At 43.3% G+C, this 17,427-nt stretch overlaps 1 protein-coding gene across 1 annotated transcript in view; it reads right to left on the bottom strand.

The window, feature by feature from the left end:
* The window catches only part of LOC147449351 (uncharacterized), a 198,764-nt gene that overhangs the window by 108,782 nt on the left and 72,555 nt on the right, over window positions 1–17,427 (bottom strand). Inside the window, 1 exon segment of the mRNA XM_086521546.1 lies at window positions 3,940–4,040. Coding sequence (XP_086377672.1) covers window positions 3,940–4,040 — 101 coding nt within the window.

Here is a 17,427-nt window from a genome sequence, read left to right as displayed (position 1 = left end):
AGGTGAGTTACCTTCCGTATGTGTGTATGTGGCTAGGTGGTGTAGTTGAGAGCAGTGAGGTTCTTGATTGTGGTTTAGTTGGCCTTCCAGAGTGTTGTATGTGTAGGATGGTCTCAGCCTGACAAGCTAAAGAGATTTCCTCCGTGTGCCTATCGTGTCATATGTGTCCTCGATTGACATTATGTTGATCTAGGTAGTGTTTGCATGCACTTCATGGGTGTGTGAGTCACTCCCGTCCAACACCCTCGTATTCGATAATGGTTTATAATAGTACTAATGGGGGAAAAGAGGGGCACCTGATTGTCTATGTTGGCTATCTTAAAGAGGGAGGGAAGGGGGACAATCATGTCACTTCTGTGAAACTCATAAGAACTGACGATGGAGGAGCAAAAGCCAAGTATGATGCTCTCCTTAAGTTGCTAAAGGAGATGGGATTGTCTTTCCAAAAGCTTGCATCACTTGCTAGTGATTTTTTCTCTGTCATGGTGGGTCACAGAGGTGGCCTTATTGCGAGGCTGAGAGCTAATGTTCCCCATCTTCTTCTTGTGCATTGTCTTGCTCATCGTAAAAATCTTGCAGCAAGTCAAGATGTAGATTCTTTTCCAGAACTTGTACACCTTGACAAGTTAAGTAGAAGCATTTACACTTGGATTCATGCATCAAGGAAGAGGATGGATGATATTAATCTTATTGAGGGAGCATTAGATTTGTGGGAGTTAGCCATGCTGCGTATCCACTCTGTGAGATGGCTAACACACGGACAAGTGATGAAACACATGGTGAAGGTTATGCTTGCATTGCTTATGGCGTTTGGAAAAGACGAGCCAAGCATTTATGGTGAACTCACAATTTATGCAAATCAGTTTATGTTCATAATTGAATATTTTGAGTTGTCAGTTCTAGTCAGGTCTTGTGGGATGTTGCTAACATTTCAGAATTTGCTGATGCTGCACTTCAAAACTTGAAGAAGAAGTTCTTGAGAGATTTGAATAATTGTGGAACAAGATATCTCAAGCAGTTTGTTGAACAAACAAAGGGTGGTGAGATCACTTTTATTGATGCAGGTGGGGATGTGAATGTTCACAAATTGACATTTGACAAAATTGAGGGAAGTAGTAGAGGTGGTCCTTTTCAAAATTGCATGCATTTGGGTAAAGAGTTAGTCGTCAAAGTCGTAGAGAATTTGACGACAAGGATGCAAGAAGACATGCCAATTTTTTATGCTTGCTAGCTTTTCAGCCCAAAGCATTATCCAAGTGAAGCATTGAGCTTGAAGCATGTAGCAAGAAATGGTTGTCGGAGATGCTTAAGCAATATGGAAAATTGATAGATGTTGTAGAAAGATGCATGGAAGAGCTTGACTCATTTACAATAGTAATGCCTACTAACTTTAAATACAAAGGCTTTTGTGAAGGGTGGGAAGCATGCAAAGCGGACATCACTATGCATGACTCATTTCCAAACTTGATGAGGCTTTGGCAAATTCTCTCTGTAGTTCTTGTGAATAGGCCCCGGCTGAACAAGGATTCTCTCTTTAAAATTGAAACAAATCAGCCCACAGAACAAGCATGAGTACGACAACACTCAAAAATTACATGTTCATTGGATTGAATGGACCCTCAGCCACTTTTGACGTGCCTTGGGATGAGGTTTTCTCTTTATGGAGCACCAATAAAAAAAGATCAATAAATGTCTCTACGTAGATGGTTGCCATGCTATGTTTTGAGTGCTATCGCTATCTGTAGAAGACGAGGACAGTCCCAGCAGGCGTGAACTGCTCCTTAGAAGGCCGACCCGCGGGAAGCAAGAACAGCTACACTAGCAGTAATTATCGCAGTTATTGTAGTAACTCTGAGAGCTATAAATAGGACCCGCTACACTGTAATTGGGCTTTTGGATTTTTGGATTTTTGGCTTTCTGACACCTTTGGTTTGCGAGCTCTTAGCTTCTAGATTCACCTTGTAATCATTTACTCTGTAATCAATCCTCAAACTTCATCTGAGCTTAAGCGTGTTGTACATTGTACTGATTATCCTTGAGCTATTGATCTGAATCTATAAATACCATTTCCCGTCTTCCAGTTGTGTCTTTCATTTCAGCACATCATTCCAGTTCAGTTCTCTATTTCAGTCAAGTACTCTGTTTCAGTCCTCACTAACTGGACTGCCTAGATAATCAGTAGCTCTGAACTCCAACACTGGAATAGCTGTCTGAAGAGACCAACTCTCATTCCATTTTGGCGATCATGGTGGCTAGACACTATAAGAGGAGTTGTCTATAACCGCTAGCATTGCCGCGAAAAAACAAAGGAAAAAGGAGAGAGAAAAAATTACGGGAGCGGTAATAACCGCGGCTATGGACGTGGTAGTGGTTTCTCAGCAATAAGCACGGTACTAGCTGCAGCAATTTACCGGGACAGTTGCTGCTCCTATTACCGTGCTTATTGCCGCTATACGCCAATTAAAAAATAAAGATGCTCATTTGGGCCACCCACAAATGAACACCTTTATTTTTGACCTGCATAAAACAATGAAACATCATTTTTTTTTGGAAGAGTATAAAAAAAACCAAAGAATTGAAATTGAATTTACTTTACCTTGACAATTTAATATGTAGAAGATCAACTATTTAAAAAAATTACAACAAAAAGGCAAAATTTGTATATACATTGTGCCACATTGGGACTTTACGAAAATTTGGACAAAACATTATTCTATCTAATCCTCCTCTATCTTGTCGTTATGCAGAGGTACGTACATAAACCCAAACCAAATTAAGCAATTATCAATAGTTCAAAACAATTGATACAAAATTACTTGTTTAAACTTACTGCTTGTAGTGATCCAATCGTTGCGTCAAACTGCTGGCGAGAGATGTGGTTGTTTTCGAGCAACCATCACCAAGTATCAAATTCTGTATGTCGCTCCCGATACTTGACCATCTCTTTGGTGGGTTGAGAAAGAGTGATATTTTCCTAAGTCAGCAATAACAATAATAAATCGTCAAATACAATCTTAATAATCACCGATCGACGTTATAATTTAATCAATCTTACATATTTGTCCTTCCAAGCTCCCTTGCCTCCTGAGCCATAGTGAGTGGGAGTTTGTCTAGCACGAGCCTTCCATTGTTGTCTGTATGATGAGCCCGACGCAGCTTGATCGCTCTTTTCTTGAATTTCCCACTCCCACTCCGCGTCTGCCATGTTGCCACCGTGGTAGCTCCTGTCTGGATCTCTGACCTGGTTGACTGCTGCGCGTCGCACACTTGACTGCTTGTTTTTCAGAAATGCCTTTATGTAGTCCTCCAACCACCGTTGTGAAAAACCTTGATCGGGGGCATTTGGAAATCTAGCTGACAAGGCCTCAATGTACCATGCATGATCGGGTAGTTGTTCTCTAAACTTTATAAAACAGTCCTTATACGTTGAATGTATAAGAATTTGTAGATGGCGTCGAAATGCCCTGCCCTGTGCTTTGCCGAAGTCCACCCCCCGCCATATTTAACCCTGTAGTAGTGCCCATGCATGTCTAGCACGGGTTTGTCAATATCCTCGTCCTCTGTGTCAGGGATGGAATGCTCTGAAAGTGGCGACTCCGTTCCTGCCACTACAAAACAGGGGAAACCACAAGATCCACCACCGCTTCGTCTCTCATGGAGCTCGCTGCCCTGAGATGAGCGTCGATGTGCGCTGCCAGAGGAAGTTTGTCGACTGTGTTCTGGCGAAGCAAGGGTGGAATGAAGTGGCGTAGGACCCTATGATGCGATGGGAGTGGGACTTTGACGGAAGGGGAGTAGGACCCTGCGATGGAAGGGGAGTAGGACCCTGCGATGCAGCATCCTTCACAACGCATCGCATGTCTGCCTCCATTCTGAGGTATGGTATCATTAAAAGTTGTCCAACTGGACGCCTATTCGGTGAGGAGAAAGAGATAGGACGAGAGAGAGAGAGAGAGAGAGAGAGAGAGAGAGAGAGAGAGAGAGAGAGAGAGAGAGAGAGAGAGAGAGAGAGAGAGAGAGAGAGAGAGAGAGAGAGAGAGAGAAGCAAAGGAGAAGAGAGTAGAAGTAAATATTAAGGGTCCATCGACTTCACGTAAAGAAGGTCTTTGCCATAGCACCCTACAGAAGCAGGAGCATACCCGCATTGTGCACACCACAAAATGGTTGCTCCACCTACAACCATTGCTCACTCTCTTTCTCTCTATCTATCTCTCTATTTCCTTATCCCTCTTTCTCTTTCTCTATTTCTCTCTCTCTCTCTCTCTCTCTCTCTCTCTCTCTCTCTCTCTCTCTCTATCTCACTCTTCCCCTCTATTTCTGGTGTTGGTGCTGCCAAAGGGCCCCCAAGACGCTGCCCTGCAAGGGTAGAGAATGCCCCTTCCTCTTTCGCAAACTGCCACAAAGCTGCCCCTGTGTTCTTCAATCCCATTGAATAGGAAACATGTGCTGTCGCAAAAACATGCCTTTGCTCCACTGCTTGCTTTATCAACCTCTTTCTGGACGTGCATCTGCCCACCACGTCCTCTGCTCTTAGCTTGGAGTTTATGCATCCCATGGCGCTGTGCACGTTAAGAAGCTGAGGTTGGAAGCCTTTCGCCCCTTGTGGACCTCTGTGTGTGTGTGTGTGTTGAGAGAGAGAGAGAGAGAGAGAGAGAGAGAGAGAGAGATCAGAGAGCCCCCAAAAGAAGTACGAGACTCTGACTCTTCTGTGATCAGCTATCTAGTTGCATGGCGTCAGGGCGTTGACGAGATCTATCACAGTTAGTTTGAGGTACGCCGGTCTTGAGGCGGGCGACTGGTCTCATGATTATGGCTCGTCTGTCGCTTGCGAAGACAAGATCGAGCCTCAAGGGAGGGAGAATAGTTCATTTTGTCTAGTCTTGTGAATCGTGATGCAGCAGCGCCGCTCGCCATTTTGTCAGAAACTACGTATGACCATTGGGATTTCCCCCTGTCTTTGCATGTCTACACACTAAGAGTGCCTTCCCACTCATACTATCTATTTCTCTCACTCTCTATCTATCTAACTCTTTCCCTCTCTATTTCTGCCTATCTTTCTTTGTCTATTTCTCTCTCTCACACTCTCTCCCTCTCTATTCCTCTCTCTCTTTCTCTTTCTATTTCTCTCCCTCTCTATCTATCTCTCTCTTTCCTTCTCCCTCTCTCTCTTTCTGTATTTCTCTCTCCCTCTCCCTCCCTCCCTCTCTCTCTCTCTCTCTCTATGTATCTATCTATCTATCCCTCTTTCCCTCTCTCCCTCTATCTATCTCTCTCTTTCTCTCCCCCCCCCCCCCCCCCCCTCTCTCTCTCTCTCTCTCTCTTCTCTCTCTCTCTCTCTCTCTCTCTCTCTCTCTCTCTCTCTCTCTCTATTCCTCTCTTTCCCTCTCCCTCTCTCCCTCTCTCTCTTTCCCTCTCCCTCTCTCTATTCCTCTCTCTCTCTCTCTCTCTCTCTCTCTCTCTCTCTCTCTCTCTCTCTCTCTCTCTCTCTCTCTCTCTCTCTCTCTCTTTCTATTTCCCTCTTCCTATTTCTCTCTTTCTCTCTCTCTCTCTCTCTCTCTCTCTCTCTCTCTCTTTCCTTCTCTTCTCTCTCTCTCTCTCTCTCTCTCTCTCTCTCTCTCTCTCATGCGTCAAAACCCCTCACATCGACTTCCTACAATCGCATGGGAAGAAAGCCAAAAAGTTCAAAAGATGCATAAAAGAAAAATCTTGAGCACGGGATGGATGCAAGACATAAAGAAGTGGTTTGGGAGATGGGATGCATTACACTTGCTACATGATGCTTCAATTGACTCCCAAGTGAATGAAGCTTTTCTACAACGCCAATGTATTACGGCTTGGGAGAAATCCGGTGGGTCAGGTTTCATACGTTACACCACCCATATTGCCCCCAACTACAAAACCATGTCCTTCGTTGGAAGAGGAAACCGTACCCACACTTACATGCGTGAGCCTATCCCCTTGTCGGTGATACGCACTATTGCAGCCATTTGGCTTAGCTCCCATTTCCTTCGATGCGAGATAGGGCGTTGGGGCAATGGAGAAGAGTCAAATTGACTGTGCACATTATGCTCACTGCAAGTTCGAGAGTCTGAGTACCACACACTACTAGAATGCTCAGCTTTTGGTCACATCCGAACTTGCTTCTCTCACATTTTCAGCCATAACTTCGACCTACACACTTTCCTCTCCCAGCCACAGTGTGGGCTCTCCATTGCGACATTCATCACCACAATTTTGGAGCATTGAGAGTCACTCATCAGCCATACACATACTACATCACATGTAAATTTGGTCCCATAGGTCATATTTGACCTCCGAGGACGATAATAAAATCTATCTATCTATCTCTCTCTCTCTCTATCTATCTATCCCTCTTTCTCTCTCTCTCTCTCTCTCTCTCTCTCTCTGTCTATCTATCTATTTCCCTTCCCCTCTCCATTTATCTCTCTCTCTCTCTCTCTCTCTCTCTCTATTTATCCCTCTCCATTTATCTCTCCCTCTTTAATTCTCTCTCTCTCTCTCTCTCTCTCTCTCTCTCTCTCCATTTATCTCTCTCTCTCTCTCTCTCTATTTCTATGTATCATTTCTATCTAGCATTCACTATCTCTATCTAACATTCACTATCTCTAACAAACCTAACAATTTTAACATTTGAAAATCTAACAAGACGAGCAATGCAATCATTTCCAAACAAGCGTCTCTTCTCTACCACGCACAAAGAGACGTTTCAACAACGCAACCATTTGGGAAATGAACGAGGTATGTCATGATATCTCTACTTTTTTATTTTTTTAAGGATTTATGCATGTTTTTGTGCGTAGTAGAAAACAATAGGGAAAGAGGGGGGAGGAGCGTTGTTTTGTGTTTACCTTTCGTTGTAGCGCGGTTGCCGGCTAGGTTGAGCTTCCAATGACGAACGCGAAAAACCACCTTCGACAAACTCCTCCTTGACCGAACGTGCGTATATGTGTGTGTGTGTGTGTGTGTGTGTTGATGTTGTGCTTGAGATGGAGTAGGGAGAGAAGGTGTTGGGGGGGGGGGGTGATTGTTTGGGAGGTGGAGAGAGAAGGGGTAGGTGAGGGAAAGGGGGGGGGATCTTGGAGAGGGAGCGATGTCGGAGAGGAAGGAGAGCAGAGTATGTAGCAAAAACGTGGCATACTTTGCCTCCTTGCCTATTTTAGGCGCTAGGTATTACCGCGCCTATTACTGCACCTGTTATCGCACCTATTACCGCGCCTATGATCGTGACTGGTCATTTCAAATGAATACATGTGAATGCGAGGTTGCGGGGGGGGGGGGTACAAACCACCCCCTCTACCTTTAGCTATCTATTATTCCATTTTTTAGCCTTTTGAGTTTTTTGATGAAGATTTTTATTTTCTTATGGATACTTTATTTTGTAGTACTTTTAAATGTTTATTAATTGCATTTTTAAAGTTCCCTTTTAGTTAAAAATAAATTTCGCACTCATTGTCATTTATTCTCTTTGAACTTAACTTCATGTAATTTTTTAAATGGAATTTAGGGATTTTCTAACTATTTATTTTTTAGGATACATGACTAAATAAGCAACATTTTGCATGTGCAGGACATCGACTGGGATGATTGTGATCCTCCTGGAGGCCCTGAGCACGACTGTTGGCTCAAGGAAAAACTCCCTTGTCTTTGTGCCAAGTGCGAAAGGGCAAGCCCTTGCTTGAGGTGCATTGCCTTGGAGCACGTGAGAACGAAGGTCTTTGGCATCCTCGAAAAAGCACTCGGAGAGATGAGAGTGCGACTCACCGTCGCTTGAGGAGGTGCCCCATTGGTCTGTGTTTGATGGTGCACAGGCGCGCAAGGCCGAACGGCAAAGATAAGAGCGACTAGGCGATTTGGATGCACCGCATGGTGATCCTCCCATTGGCTCTACTTTGATAGCTCCTATGGAGTCTCCGTTGCACTTTGAGGCAGAGAATGAGCACATGTTCGACATGTGTGATAAGTGACTAGCTCATGAGCGTGACGTGTGCAAGTAGAATTGTCATCCTTGCACTAAATGGGCTGCTGAAACGGAGGATATATTGATGGCAAGTGCTCGAACACCTCTTTTGAATGGTACCATTGCCTCTATTCGCACACCAATAGGATACATGAGGTCGCTGAAGGGAGCTTTCACAAAAGCGAAGAAGGGTGTGTTGGCGGATATGCCACGACCTCACCTAACAAGATTTATTAGCTAAGGATGAAGCTCGACCCATAGGTGCATGGAAGCAAGCATAGGGTGTCAACCTACACTCGACCGACTATTGACTACTTCCTATAGAGGTCTCTACCGAATGTCTAAGTTACAGCCTTCAAGAGTACACAAGAGGAGATTTCCTACAACGCTTTCCAGAGCCAAATACCCATCAAGTGTTCTCGAAACACTACGGAACTTGAAGGAAACCCTATTAACACCAATAGGTCGCTCTCCCTAAGGTCCGTGAACCAAAACTCCAATCCTAAACATCCAGTGCAAAATCACGTAGGATGTCTGGTCAAAATTTACAGGTTGACATTTCTGAAAACTAAAGTGCCTAATGCGTAGGTCTACTCATTGCGAACGCGTGGATATGCTGAAATGCAAAAACAGACAACGTATGCTCACCGAATCACCAGATATCTCACAAAACCGGGCCGTACACCTGCAATGTAGGTGTTAGTACGTAGCTCTCTTCGGAGGCAACACGCTGCACTTCTCTGCACTCAATTCCAACCACCAGTGCGCACGTAGCATCAAGATAAAACTCTCAGTCTCTCTCGTACACAGAGTACGCTCAACTCACACAGACAAAAACTTATAAAAAATAACAAAAATAAGGGAAAAAGTGGTATAAATACCTTACAATCTCAAACCCCAATGTTCCAATTTAACCATTTACTCAGTCTAAATGTCAAAAATGGGATACCATTTGGAAGCTTCTGCAAACCCCACTATTTACAAAGGTGAAATGACGGTTTCTTCTCAATTAAGGAATAATTACAAGGGAAATTAGTATCCCGCCGGGCAATCATCCTCCGTTGGGTGTGTTCAGCCGCTAACACTCCCCCCCTCCTTGATCATGTCGTCCCCGACATGATAATAGAGCTACGTCTTCAGTGGAGGCTTTCGCGCATCTTCAGAACAGACTCATACCGTGCATGGAGGGCCAGTAATGTAGGGCCAAAAATATCTGTATCAATGGTGAAGAAACCGTGTAGAAGGCTTCTTCAAAGGCCTGGAGATGGTACAAGGGAAAAAACATTATTCGCTGATAGAGGGCATGTATCACCTCATGGGAAGGTTGAGCAAACAATTCATATGCACATCTATATGTGTCTTGGAAGAAGAATATGCTGTCTATTGCTTTTCCAGGTTTAAAGATCTCAAAAACTGCCAGAAGGGTTTTACATATTTTCCTCAGCATGATGCAAGAGAAGTCAGGCGAGCCAGTGAACAATTTCATGGCTCCCGTTAGGGTTTTCACCATGTATTGCTCACTCGTTCTCTCACGTGTATTCAAGCCTAGCAGCTTTGGGTAGTTGAGCCATGTGGGGTGGCTTTTCTTCGGCAGATCTTGTTCTTTCCAGGTCCGCAACCTTGGTAGAGGGCAAAAGCTATGGTTGTCTCTGATTATTTTAGGTGCCTCTACCAGATGTACTAAATACTGTGGGTATTTAGTTAGCCATGTCCACAATAAGCTTAACCCCTTCTGGTTTGGAGATATCTTCTTTATATAGCGGCACTATCAGCTCCTCTTTAATCCTCTTGTTTATTGTAGCAGCTTCGTACTTGAGAAGAGGATATGGGAGAGAGGGTTGTAGCCATTCATGTCGAACGACATTTGCATCTAATTTCCGAATGGTCATAGACTTCAATACCCTCTGCTCCACTCCAGTGCTTCTTTGGTGGTGTCTTTTATTGCCGCTTCTATTGCCTTTTGTAGATTTTCTTCTTCTTCTTGTGTCAGATCCCGGGGCTCTTGGGATGGTCCCACAAGGATGTCCTCTTGCATTTTTGTGTCCACTAGATCTGGCACATTGTCTATGTCAATTCCTTCCATTGCTGTTTGCCTTGTGCTCAGCCTCTTCTAGCTTCTTCTTGGTGTCTTCATTTTCAGCTTGCATCATCTTTAGATCCTCGTCCATCTTCTTTTTCAAGGATGATAGCTCATCTTTCATGGCCTTGTTCTCATCCTCCAACGGCTTTGCATCACTAGGGAGCCCTCGGCCAACATCAATCTTTGTCTCTTCTCTAGTGTCAACTCCTTTTGGAGTTCTTTCATCTATTCTTCATACATATCCTTCTTTGAAGCAGTGCTAGTTGAGGTAGCGGCTCTAACTCTGCCCGGAGATGCCCTTAGCCTCTAGATTGTTTGATCTTTCACTTTTATTTTATCTTTCATCTCTATAACTTTGTCCTGGCTGGCCTCATGTTCTAGCTCAAATTTCTCCTTATCATTCCTCAAAGTCACCACTTCTTTGGACTCATCAGCAAGCTGGAGTGTCAAGTTGTCTCTTTCTTTCTCCGCATCCGTCAGTGATTTGCTGATTTTCTTATACTACTCATCTGATTTTTGAAGCTTTTGGTCTGCTGCCTGACTCTGACTTTCCAGATCTTGGCATCTTTTTAGTGCCGCGTCCAGATCATCTTGCAGCTTGGCTTACTTCTATGTGTTCTCTTGGTCCTGCTTTTGCAGCGAGTCCACCTCGGCTTTGATTTGAACTTCATTTGCTTTGAAATTATCAATTTCAATCTCCGTGGCCATAGACCTTGCTCTGAGCCCAGTGAGTCTTTGAATCACTTCATCCCAATCATTGGCTTGTGGCTGTAAATCCATTGTATTTGTGGCCATTTCCTTCAACTCCACCAATCGAGGGCTCAGCATATATTCTTTGGGTCTAGTGCTCGACAACTCAAAAGCTTCATTAGCTGCCTCTTTTCGAGAGTATCCAACAGCTAGGAGATCAAGAAATATTCTATTTCTCTTCTGAATATGGCTTCTCATCTTTTGGTTCAACTTCTGCTTTCTGCTCTTCCTCTTTGTTCTTCTCTTCCTTGGAGTCTTGTTTCCCATCAGATTTTTTCAACTCCTCAGTTTGTCGGGTTTGAGGAGGACTAGGAGGAGGTGGTGATGGTGGAGGGCTGGATTCGCATCTTGATGGTGGGGTTGGTTGCTTCTTCTTAAAGTCGCGATCAGCATTTTTTTTCCTCTCTCTTTATTGGCCTTCCTGCTCTTCTAGCAGCTGCCGTCTCATATCATCAACTTCTTCTTCGGTAAAAGGTAAGTTTGGGATATTCTCAGCTGTAGCATTTAAGATCTCGAAATTCTTTATGTAATCTTCAAAGCGATCTCTTTGAGTCCTTCGAGATGATCCAGACATAGCCTCAAGTGAAGGTTCCATAATTCGCTCAGATCCCCTTTTAGCGCTCTCTCAGCTCTGAAACTCTCCATTAGTCTTTCTAGCCTTGCTTCTTTCTGTGACTTTGTTTCCTTTACTGGAACCTATAGAGTTTCTTTCTTCTATTTGTTGGGCTGTGGCAGCTCTTCTGACACTGTCTCTAAACGGTACTTCAACCTTGTGGCTACCCTTGGAGCCTTAGGAGGCTCTTCTTCTTTGTCTTCCTTCAGCTTGAGCCAATCATTTTGGGAGGGAGGTAGAGGCCAAATTCCCTTGGCATGTAATTCTCCATAGATGACTTTGGTTATCAACTCACTAGGCACAATATAAGTGGGATTTTTGGTCCCCATTTTCACAAGGTTGTCGTGAATGTAAGCAGCATAGTTTATCTCCCTCGGGTGGCTCTTCTGCATCACCCAAGTGAAAGTGGTGGCAATAGCTCCAGGTGGCATCATGTATTTCTGTGGCCTCTTGGTACACATGTAGAAGTACTGATTGTATAATTGGATCATGATGGCCACCTTCGTGTTTGCAATATCTTCAAATGTATAGTTATCTTTCTTCTCTGAGTAGACCTTAATGTCATCCCGCCTCTTAGTCACACTGTCTCCTTTGTTAGAGAGGTCAAGTGCTGCTGCCACCACCCTCTCTGTGATGACAATCATTGTATTAGGCTTGCCTTGCAGCCCTATAACTCTGGCTATGCCGTCCTCTTTGATTGTGGTGACAAATTCCCACACTCTTTTAACATCAATCCCTGCTGGCAAGGCTTCAAAGTAATTGTGGAGATCCAGTTTCTCCAAGTAGTCCCCCATCTTGCTCCAGACAAATTCATTGAGCTCTTGAGGGATCATGGGTAGCTCCACTGCATTTCCCTCCGGATCTTTAAACACTCCTTGGTAGATTCTCAGATCATTGGTTTCTAGTAGGTCATCTTGAATCCAAGTGCTTGTGGGCTTCAGGGTTCCCTCTGGGATAACAAAAGGCTTCACTTCTTCTAAGTAGTCCTTGATCGTCATTCTTTTATTCTTTGCTGGTGACTTAGCGGTTGCCATGGATCCTGTTGCACTCAGTAGTCCAAAGTTAGCGTTTTTTACAGATTAGCTGATAAACTGAGTTCTGACTACCCAAATGACATGAAAATTGAAATAAGAACTCAAACGGGACTAGGGAATCCATGCATGTGCCCACAGTAGGTTTTTGGCTGAAAAATAAGCATGTAGACATCCTACGCGTAGGATGTCTACCTTCTCTGATTTTGATGAAACTTGACATGCTTGTGGCCCTTGACCTGTGCAACATGGCTATGTACTTGGAATTTGGTTTGGACATCAAAAAGTGCAATTTTGAGCAGATTTAGGCTTTTGACTCACAAAATGGGTAGGATGTCCTATATGGATGGGCAAATGATATCCAATTGGATTGAAATTCGATATATAGGCTTCTTATACTATGTAAAAGACTCCCATGATGTCAATTCCTACACATAAGGTCAATATGACCTAGGAGACATCCTACGCGTAGGATGTCTCTTTTCTCAGAATGACTTGAGTTTGGTTCTGTGGGTAGCCCTTAGCATGTAGAACATGGCCGTGTTCTTAGATTTTTATTTGGATAAGTATTGGTGTTGTTAGGAGCATGTGTAGTGTTTTTAGGCTTAGAAAAGTGCATCTTTAAGGTTTTGGGGGCCAAATGTGATGGGTCTGGCTTGAAATTTGATATATGAGCTTGTGAAGATGTTATAAAGATATCTGAACTCAAAAACACCAGCTGGAGGTCAAATAGCCCATTTAGACATCCTACACGTAGGATGTCTATTTCATTATTTTTCATATCTGACCCCACAGTTAGCTTGGCAATGTGATAATGAGTATATTGTGCAAGTTTCATGTGATTTGGACTAGTTTTGGTAGGTCTATGACCCTTTATTGCCTCTATGCTCTGACTTTCCGTTTTTTGATGCATATGAGGTCAACTCTTGTCCAAATGTGATGAAACTTGATGGGTAGCATGTATAAGCTATGTAGAAGCTGTGTATGAGGTGAGATATTGAGTTTGGTGCCCAAACATGTCCTTGAGACATCCTACACGTAGGATGTCTCTTGATGATTTCTTTTGGAGAAGTGCTACTAGTATATGCCCTTAGACCCCCCGAGTCCCTTTAAGCCTTATTTCAATAAAAAAATCAAAAAGATAGATAGAAACTCACTGTTTGGCTTTCAGAGCCTCTGAGTCATTTTTTTACTCTTGGAGTGCTTTTCGGCGATGAAATTTTTTGATATTAGTCTTCATAGCTTCATAGTTCCTTGGGGAACGTTGCCATATGGTTTTTGTTGGCTTTGGCTTCACCGGAGCTCCGTTTGGCGATTTGTCGCTCTGGAAGAGCCCGTGGTTGTGTTTGTATGTCGTCGATGACTTGTGGTGGTCTACCACCATAGGAATTGGTTGTTGATGGTCTAGCAAAGACGCTCGTGAAGTTTGGTGGCAAACGGACATCCGGTTTGGCCGTGAGAGTCAGTTGACGCTTTGTGTGTCCGATGCCGTTTCTGAAGCTTAGTCCCGCTTCGAGTCGCATTATGGCCATGTGGGCTATATAGCCTTGTAGAGCATGTCGAGATGCTCTTACCCATGAGTTTTGGTAGCATTTGGGATACTTTCCACCATATTTAGCACTTTGTGGCCTCTTGCAGGGCTCTAGAAGCTAGAGTTTTTCCCATTGGTTTTTTGCTGCCTTTGTGCATTCAAGAGTGGTCTCCTATGCTAGGGTAAACCCCCTATGAAGCCTTAATGCTATTGGGTTAGCCGTTAGGTGGCTACCTCTACCTGTAGGTCTCTACTGCCCGTTCCCCGTGTGAACCCTACACTAGTTTTCGCGATAAAACATCAAACATACGCGAAAAGCTCAAGGTGGTGAGCCTACCTCTCATATCTGGAGCCTGGCGGGTGGTCCTGCGCGTCGTAGAAGCAACTGGAAGTCCGGTTCGTTCTAGGTGGCAAGAGCTCTCTCTCAAGAAGGAAATGGTAGAAATGAGCTCTAAGTGAAGTGAAAAAAAACTTATGATGGGGGTCCCCCGCACCACTTTCTATGAAATTTGATATGTGCTCCCAAATTCTTACGAGATGCGGTTTAGGCTCAAAAAGTTCCTGGTTTGGACTCCGTTTGCTTAGTTTCCGAGAAATTTGATGTTTCGGTCAAAATCTGGCCAAAACACGCCTCCCGCTCCATTCACATAATTGCATCCCCATTGTACCATAGGTTGTCATATAGTCATTGATTATCCTTTATTTTTTGTTTTTCATTACGACCATATTTCACCTGCTTTTTGTATTTTTGAAGTTTTTCTACCGATAATTAGTAAAATTAAAAAGAAAATAGCAAAATAAACCCAGAAAATCCCCAAAAATCACAATAACTCAAAAACATCACCGCAAAACACTATGTACACTCACATGCAATTTTTATGGCCGGATTTCTTCGTTTTACCTATATTTTGTCCAAAAAATGGCTATTTTTACATATATACACACACCTAGAGGCCTAATTTGGTGTTTGGCCCCATATACTTGTAGATTCGTGCTGTATAAGGGCATATGTACTTAGGTTAGTCCAAAAAATTTTGCAATCAAATGGAAACCCTTCAAATAGTCGAAAAACATGCCCTTTTTTGCTCTTTTCACTTCATTGGGCGCGCATTGAGAATGCCTCCCCCCTCCTAATCGGAGTCCTCCCAGACGACAAGGTATCGCCTCGGGGTATGTGTAGTGCATGGGTTAAAAATTGTGCGAATGCGTGGACTTGTAATGTGGCCCTATCTGATGCATACTCAGTCAATGCATGGAAAAATTAATGTTGTGCAAGAGGAGGGAATAAGCAAGATGCTTATTGGCATTCGACGTCGAGGTTTCCTGTTCGTTGTTGATTTGGTTGGCATTTTTTCTTTGCAAGGAAAAGTTGTAACTCTACAGCTCTTTGTTTGATCGTCTTCTTTGCAAAAGTTGCTTGGATTGCCGCTATTGTCGATATGGCCGTGGTTGTTTCCGTGGATAGAATTTAGCGTGGCTGAATTGGCCGTCATCTTTTTCTCTTTTTCTTGCAATTTGTAGCTTTGTTTTGGATGCGTTTGTAGGTTCATTGCCTCTGTTTTGGTCTTGGTGGCTTTTCTGTTGATCAGCATCCGCACAGATTGATTTGCCGATGCTTGTACTGAAGGAAGTTCCTGTTGCTTTGGTTTGGGGATCCAAATGCGCGTCACATTTAAGTGGTTACTGAGCTTTCTCTTAGGGATCCATATCCTTTTTATTGCCTTGGTTGTTGATTTAACTGTGTTCTTCTGTTGACTTCTGCTGTTGTATTGTGGTTTGTATGCCACGTCACCTCTATCCTTCTGTACCCATACTTGTTTTCTGTGTGTTGCTAACCTTGATCTATTCACTGTGGTCTGGGTTGTCTTATTTTTGTAGTGAACATGGTTGGCAGTTCCCTGGTTGTTCTCCATGGGTATCGTGTTGTGCTTTATTGGCACCCATCCTTTTTGTTCTTTATCTAGTGATGGTGGTGCGATAATCTGGTTCTTTCGGGTTGGCTGAGCAAGGCTACCACTTGTTGGTCTTGTGCATGCTGAATTTTAACTGTATCCAAATTCCAATCTATCTGCACATTATACTCTTTCTGCCAAGGTTGTCCCAATAACATGGGGTATAGTGTGCTTGCATCCTCAACCACATAAAACTTGTGGGGGTAAACATATTGATGTATTTGTACATGCAATATTGTCCAGCCCAATGTTCCTAGCGAATGTGATGTACTAGATTAGGATGGAGTTGTTCCTCAAGCTTGAGCTGTTTATATAATTTGTAAGAGATCAGATTTGCTTGAGCTCCGGAATCAAGCAATGCCGTCGATTCAAATTGATTGCTACCCACTTTGACCACAATTATTGGTTCCATTGTGTCTTCATCAAAATTCGTTAATTGAATAGCATTTATTTGCAACGGTGATCCACTGTGTTGGTGTTGTCATAGAAGCCTTCTTTTTGCAATGGGTTCTTTTGCTTCTGCTTGTGCTTCTTCTCGTACCATCTGTTTCTCCTTCATCCGTTGTTTTGGTTGATGGATTTGTTGAATCATATCCTGTGTTAGTGGTAAATGATACTTTTTTAACCGACACCCACTAATCCAATTTGGCATTTCTTCCTGCCAATGTAGCAAGTTTGACAGCTCCACTTTGTGATAAGTTACTAATCACAAAGGGTCCCATCCCTCGCTTTTTAAGTTTCTCGGCATGTTGCTTCAAAGTATAAACAAGTACATAATCACCTTTTTTGAACTCTTTCGTACGCACATGCTTGTCAAAACACTCTTTTTGTCTTCTCTTTTTAGCACAGATCGAAGCTACAGCTCTCAGTCGAAGTTCATCTAGCTTTTCAAGATCATCTATTCTTGAAGAGAGCTCATGCCCTGTCCATTCTAAGTGTTTCGCTACTCGTAGATTTGGAACTAAAAACTCTATGGGTAATATAGCGTTTAGACCAAACAGCATGTTGTACGGTGTTGTTCCGATTGATGTTTTGTAAGATACCCTGTATACCCATAGTGTTGAGTGTAATTGCTGATCCCAGTCTGTCCTTGACTCTGATGCAATTTTAGTCAAAACAGTGCATAGTGTTTTATTTGTGGCCTAAGCTTGTCCATTTACCTATGGATGATATGGAGCAGATTTTCTATGTATGACCATGAATTCCTCTAGTAGATATTCAATGACTTCATTAAGAAAATGCGTTCCTCGATCACTGACAATTTCTATTGGTAACCCGTATCGTACAAAGACATTTTCATACAAAAATTGTGCAGTGGTTCTTGCATCTGCTTTTTGTGTTGCTTTGGCTTCAGCCTATTTTGTGAGATAGTCCGTAGCCACAATGATATATTGGGTATGGGTGCGATATGCAGGGGGTGAAATAGGCCCCACAAAATCAATTACCCATTTGCAAATGCCCGTGCACCCATCATTGGCCGTAGTGGCATCTC

This window comes from Adiantum capillus-veneris, chromosome 10 (genome assembly GCF_014529385.1).
Source record: "Adiantum capillus-veneris isolate H3 chromosome 10, ASM1452938v2, whole genome shotgun sequence".
In the NCBI taxonomy this organism is placed as follows: domain Eukaryota; kingdom Viridiplantae; phylum Streptophyta; class Polypodiopsida; order Polypodiales; family Pteridaceae; genus Adiantum; species Adiantum capillus-veneris.
Note: the sequence above shows the minus strand (reverse complement) of the source record. Positions and strands in the feature narration are given on the sequence as shown.